The 5,186-nt window shown below is 43.1% G+C and overlaps 1 protein-coding gene across 1 annotated transcript; it reads left to right on the forward strand.

Annotated features, from left to right (window-relative positions):
* Positions 1 to 1,098: 1,098 nt before the first annotated feature.
* Positions 1,099 to 4,836, forward strand: LOC138699450 (uncharacterized). The gene is made up of 2 exons (XM_069825333.1): positions 1,099 to 1,923; positions 2,131 to 4,836. Exons 1-2 carry the CDS (start codon positions 1,578 to 1,580, stop codon positions 4,023 to 4,025), a joined length of 2,241 nt encoding a protein of 746 aa, XP_069681434.1. The 5' UTR covers positions 1,099 to 1,577; the 3' UTR covers positions 4,026 to 4,836.
* The last annotated feature ends 350 nt before the right edge of the window (positions 4,837 to 5,186 follow it).

Here is a 5,186-nt window from a genome sequence, read left to right on the forward strand (position 1 = left end):
AAGAATGTGACATTGTCCGTTATATTGAACGTACAAAGCATTTAATTATAATTGATTTCCACGTCTGTCTTAATGACGCCAATATTGAAGCTGCAGTCGGGTGGTCCGGCAATAGTAAGATATTTTTTTCTTCTATATAAGTTATAGTATAGTTTCATTTTGATATTTCTATATTTCTTTGAGATGTCTGTTTAACCTACGCCACAGGGATCAGCGAACCGCGTAATAGGTTCTTTATTCACTCAGTCTGACAGGCGCCTAACGCATTTAAAACCAGTAGACGCGAGGTAGTTACTGAACTTTAGTATAGCATAAAGGGGTTTTTCCTGTCTAGGAACGCGTTGGTAGCGTTGTTTGTATCTGGCAAACAATAGTAGCGTCTGGTGAGCGCGTCACCTTAGTGAGCATTTAAAAGGACGTGAGCCGAGAGCGTGCCCACGAGACGATTGCCGGCCTGTGAGCCGAGTGTGTATTTTCGCAGACGATTACCGGCCTGTGAGCCGAGCGTGTATTTTCTCAGAATATCACCGGCTAGTGAGCCGATCGTGTGTTTGGTTAGAAGACTGCCGGCCAGTGGCGTGCTACTCACTTATATAATTTACGGCCTGTGAGTCGATCGCGTGAGTATTAATAATATTTCCGGCACTTGTTCCGATCGTGTATATCTTATCATTCTGTTTTCCAGCCGATCGAAGTGATAAAGTGTAGATTTCGCACTTTTTAGCTTTGTGTTTTACTCAAAAAGTGACAGCAGCGATTTTAAACTGGCGTTAGACGAGAAGCCGAAATCATACGGAAGACAACAGCCAGTATTCCGTCGCTTGGACTCAAGCAAGGGAAGTGAGCCGAATAAATACACTTAGTGTAACTCTACTCCTTGGTTTCTTTTCGTGAGAACGACGAATACCACATTAGATCCTACGCCCACAAAACCATAAGGTCCCTGAGCAGAGATCTCCTCTACCGGGGGACAAGATCTTCCAGCATCCACCGACGTGTGACTGAGCTAGTCAACTTCACCTCTGCCGGCGACGCGACAGAGAGGAAGATAAACAAAAACAACAATACCACCAGGTAAAACCCGTCGCAAATGGCGCCCAACGTGGGGCTACGAGAATAAAAACAACATCGCGTGGCTACGAGAATAAAAACAACAACGCGTGGCTACGAGAATAAAAACAACAACGCGTGGCTACGAGAATCAACAATACCACCGAGGCGTCGGGACGAGAACAACAGTAGCAGCAGCAACGTGATTATCGTCAGTACTAGACGACAGCAGAGAGGCTGACGCAGCATCCCCGCCGAGACAACGAGAGCGGCGACACCGAGGGTGGCGAAATCATCACGGCTACGCGGGACGAGTAGGGTCGACGCTACATCGAGGAGGAAGACAACGTTGATGGTAATATTTTGGAGGGTTATACATGTATGAACTTTCTTTGTGTGTAGGGAGGATAACATTTATTAACGCATAATTCTGTGTAGGGTTGTACGTATATTTATGTCTGTGTGTGTATAATATTTTGGAGGGGATTGTTATTGTGTGATCTGTATATAGGTTATGGCATATCCAGATGTTATTAAGGAATAGGAGAATTGAGACCGAAGGGACGGAGAGTGAGAGGAAAATAATAAGTAGAGAGAATAGAGGGATGGAGAACGTAGGAGACAGCGAAATGGAGGGAAGATTAGAATTGGAGAGCAGTATGGGGGACGACGAGATCATAGGAAATAGCGAAGAAACCCAGCAATGTAGCGAGAAGGAAAAGGGAGAAGAAGGGACGATGCTAGGACAGCTAGGAATTTTAATGAAACATATTACAGAGCAATTGAAACAGAGTACAGAACAAATGAAGCAGAATTTCGACAAAATGAAACAGGATAATTCAGAACAAATGAAAAAAATGGATGAAAGATTAGGTCAGAGTACAGAACAAATGAAAAAAATGGATGAGAGGTTAGGTCAAAGTACTGAGGAAGCGAAGCAAATTTCAGAACAATTTAAGCGAAATTTTGAACAAATGAAACAAGATAGTTCAGAACAGTTTAAGCAAAATTTTGAACAAATGAAACAGGATAATTCAGAGCAATTGAAACAGAGTTTGAGACAGATGGATGAAAGATTAGGTCAAAGTACTGAGCAAGCGAAGCAAATTTCAGAACAAATAAAGCAAATAGATGAGAGGCTAGGCCAAAAGACTGAACAACTGATGAGGCAGATGGACAGCAAACTATCAGAAATGGAGAGTAGGATGGGAGAAAATTCCAGAGAGATTAGGGAACAGGTAAACCAGCTGATAGAGAGTCGAATAGAAAACTTGGAGGGAAAGATAGCAGACAATAATACGGAAATAGAAAGTCAACTAGGCGTCGTAGTAGATAAGATGGCAGAGAACATGAGGGAACTAGAGGAGAAGGTGAGGAACAGCACAATTGCTGAGAACGAAAAGACGAGATCGGCCATAGAAGGAACGGTAGATGAGAGGTTACAAGGGGTGGATCGAGAGATGGAGGCGATTAGGCGAGTAGTGAGAGACCAGGGAAAGGAAGAGAGAGAACGCTTAGAGAGTTTAGAATCAAGATGGAATTCGATGCAAGATAGGATCCATGGAGTCACTGTCGATAATTCAATTAGCGAACCGAGCGTGAGCGGAACGCCTAGCGGGAGCAATAGTATGGGATTAGGAAATATAGTAGGAGGTAGTAACATAAGTAATCATGTGGTAGGAGAGAACCAAGACCCACGAAATCAGGAACAATGTAATTTAAATATTGTAAACGAGAGGTCATCTTTAGGTCGCCCACAGTATCCCACGCATATCATTAATGAAATCGGTTATCCCGTATTTGATGAGGTGGAATTCTCAAACCCTCACTGTTATATCCGCGAATTGGAAACGTATTTTCACGTGAAAGGGGTACCAGAGGAACTAAAAATGACCGTCGTGAGAAAAAGTCTGAGAGGACGGCCACTTAATTGGGTTCTCGTAGCTTTAGACGCACAAGTTAGTTATGGAGAATTCAAAACAAAGTTCTCTGACCGGTATTGGGGGCAGAGGCAACAGCAGAAAATCAGAAAAGAAATCAATGATAGTAGGTTTGATGCTAAGAAAGGCATATCGATGATTGATTACTTTATGGAGCTTGTCAAAAAGGGAAAGAGTCTAAATCCACCAATGCCAGATTCTGAGTTGATACAAACTATCATATCCCATTACCCGGAAAATATTAGGTATAATTTAATTATCGCGGGACCACGAGATTTTGGGGAGACAATTGACCTCCTGACCGCGCTAGACAGTTCTGATATGACACACAATGGAGGCGAAAGTTATGACGCAACTAATTGTGCAGAGAAGAGTATACAGGGTTATTCCAGCCACTCGAAGGCGGAGAGAGGGGCACATGGCGCCCTCTCACCACCTCGAGGGAACATGAATGTAAATAATTGGGCAGCTGACAGACAACCAGGCTATGGGTATAATAATAATAATAATAATAATAATAATAATAATAATAATAATAATAATAATAGTCGGGGTCAAAGTGGTATTGTCAGCCCAAACCGAAATAGGAGGGATATTCAACCTGTCAGAAATATGTACAACCGCAATAATCCTGGTGTTGACCGCGGTAACGGAGGTAATGTAAATAGGATGAGAAATAATGGGGGCGGACCAGTCCGCAGAATCAATCACATAAGATGGTATCCGGATAGAGAGGCAGATATGCACCCTAGGGACAGCAACCCACCCCACTGGTTTAGAAATAGGAGATATAGGCAAGGATCCTGGCAGCCTAATTTTGGTAGGGGCTGGAATGATAGGAGAGACTGGCGGAGACAAGAACAAGAAAGGGACCGCAGAAATGCATTAATGGTAGCAGCGCAACAGGTAGACAATAGGGTGCCAGCCACGCGTAGCGACGAGTGTGACAGATCAGCAAGTCCGGGTAGAGATCCTTCAGTTTGGAGACCATACCTGCGAAGTGAAGGACCTAGACAACAACAAGGTTCTAGGTAAATACTATAAACAGCTGCCAAGACCATTCAGGCAAGACAATGTAAATATAGATACGTAAGTTGGAATGGTGAGCTAGACTCTATTGTGTAAAGGCAGGATACCAATGTACAGTGCGGCGCAGTGTAACTGCGTACGCAAGGCGGATGCGTGATTGAATAATGTGTGACACTGTAAATAAGAATCTTATGAATTTTGTAGATAATGTATGTAAATAGTGTGAGGGATGATTAACAAGTATGCTTGAATAATGACTGTGTGCACAGAGAGATTGTTTAAAAACATATATGTCATGTTTATTTTAGAATTTGTATAGCTGAGCAAGATGGCGTGTATCCTGGCTGATCGCGATAGGAATAACGGTAGAATGGCATTGTCGAAGGCGAGATTTCCCAACAATGAAAATTCTTTAAGGGAATTTCCATTGTTGAGAAAGGGGCATTTGAAGCTGTAGTCGGGTGGTCCGGCAATAGTAAGATATTTTTTCTTCTATATAAGTTATAGTATAGTTTCATTTTGATATTTCTATATTTCTTTGAGATGTCTGTTTAACCTACGCCACAGGGATCAGCGAACCGCGTAATAGGTTCTTTATTCACTCAGTCTGACAGGCGCCTAACGCATTTAAAACCAGTAGACGCGAGGTAGGTTACTGAACTTTAGTATAGCATAAAGGGGTTTTTCCTGTCTAGGAACGCGTTGGTAGCGTTGTTTGTATCTGGCAAACAATAGTAGCGTCTGGTGAGCGCGTCACCTTAGTGAGCATTTAAAAGGACGTGAGCCGAGAGCGTGCCCACGAGACGATTGCCGGCCTGTGAGCCGAGTGTGTATTTTCGCAGACGATTACCGGCCTGTGAGCCGAGCGTGTATTTTCTCAGAATATCACCGGCTAGTGAACCGATCGTGTGTTTGGTTAGAAGACTGCCGGCCAGTGGCGTGCTACTCACTTATATAATTTACGGCCTGTGAGTCGATCGCGTGAGTATTAATAATATTTCCGGCACTTGTTCCGATCGTGTATATCTTATCATTCTGTTTTCCAGCCGATCGAAGTGATAAAGTGTAGATTTCGCACTTTTTAGCTTTGTGTTTTACTCAAAAAGTGACAGCAGCGATTTTAAACTGGCGTTAGACGAGAAGCCGAAATCATACGGAAGACAACAG

This window comes from Periplaneta americana, chromosome 1, assembly GCF_040183065.1.
Source record: "Periplaneta americana isolate PAMFEO1 chromosome 1, P.americana_PAMFEO1_priV1, whole genome shotgun sequence".
NCBI classification, from domain to species: domain Eukaryota; kingdom Metazoa; phylum Arthropoda; class Insecta; order Blattodea; family Blattidae; genus Periplaneta; species Periplaneta americana.

Excerpts from the sequence above, each read along its gene's own strand:
- LOC138699450 (XM_069825333.1), top strand. The coding sequence starts at position 1,578 with ATGTTATTAAGGAATAGGAGAATTGAGACCGAAGGGACGGAGAGTGAG. Across the intron at positions 1,924-2,130 it reads AAAAATGGATGAAAGATTAG|GTCAAAGTACTGAGCAAGCG; the intron begins GTCAGAGTACAG and ends ATGAAAGATTAG.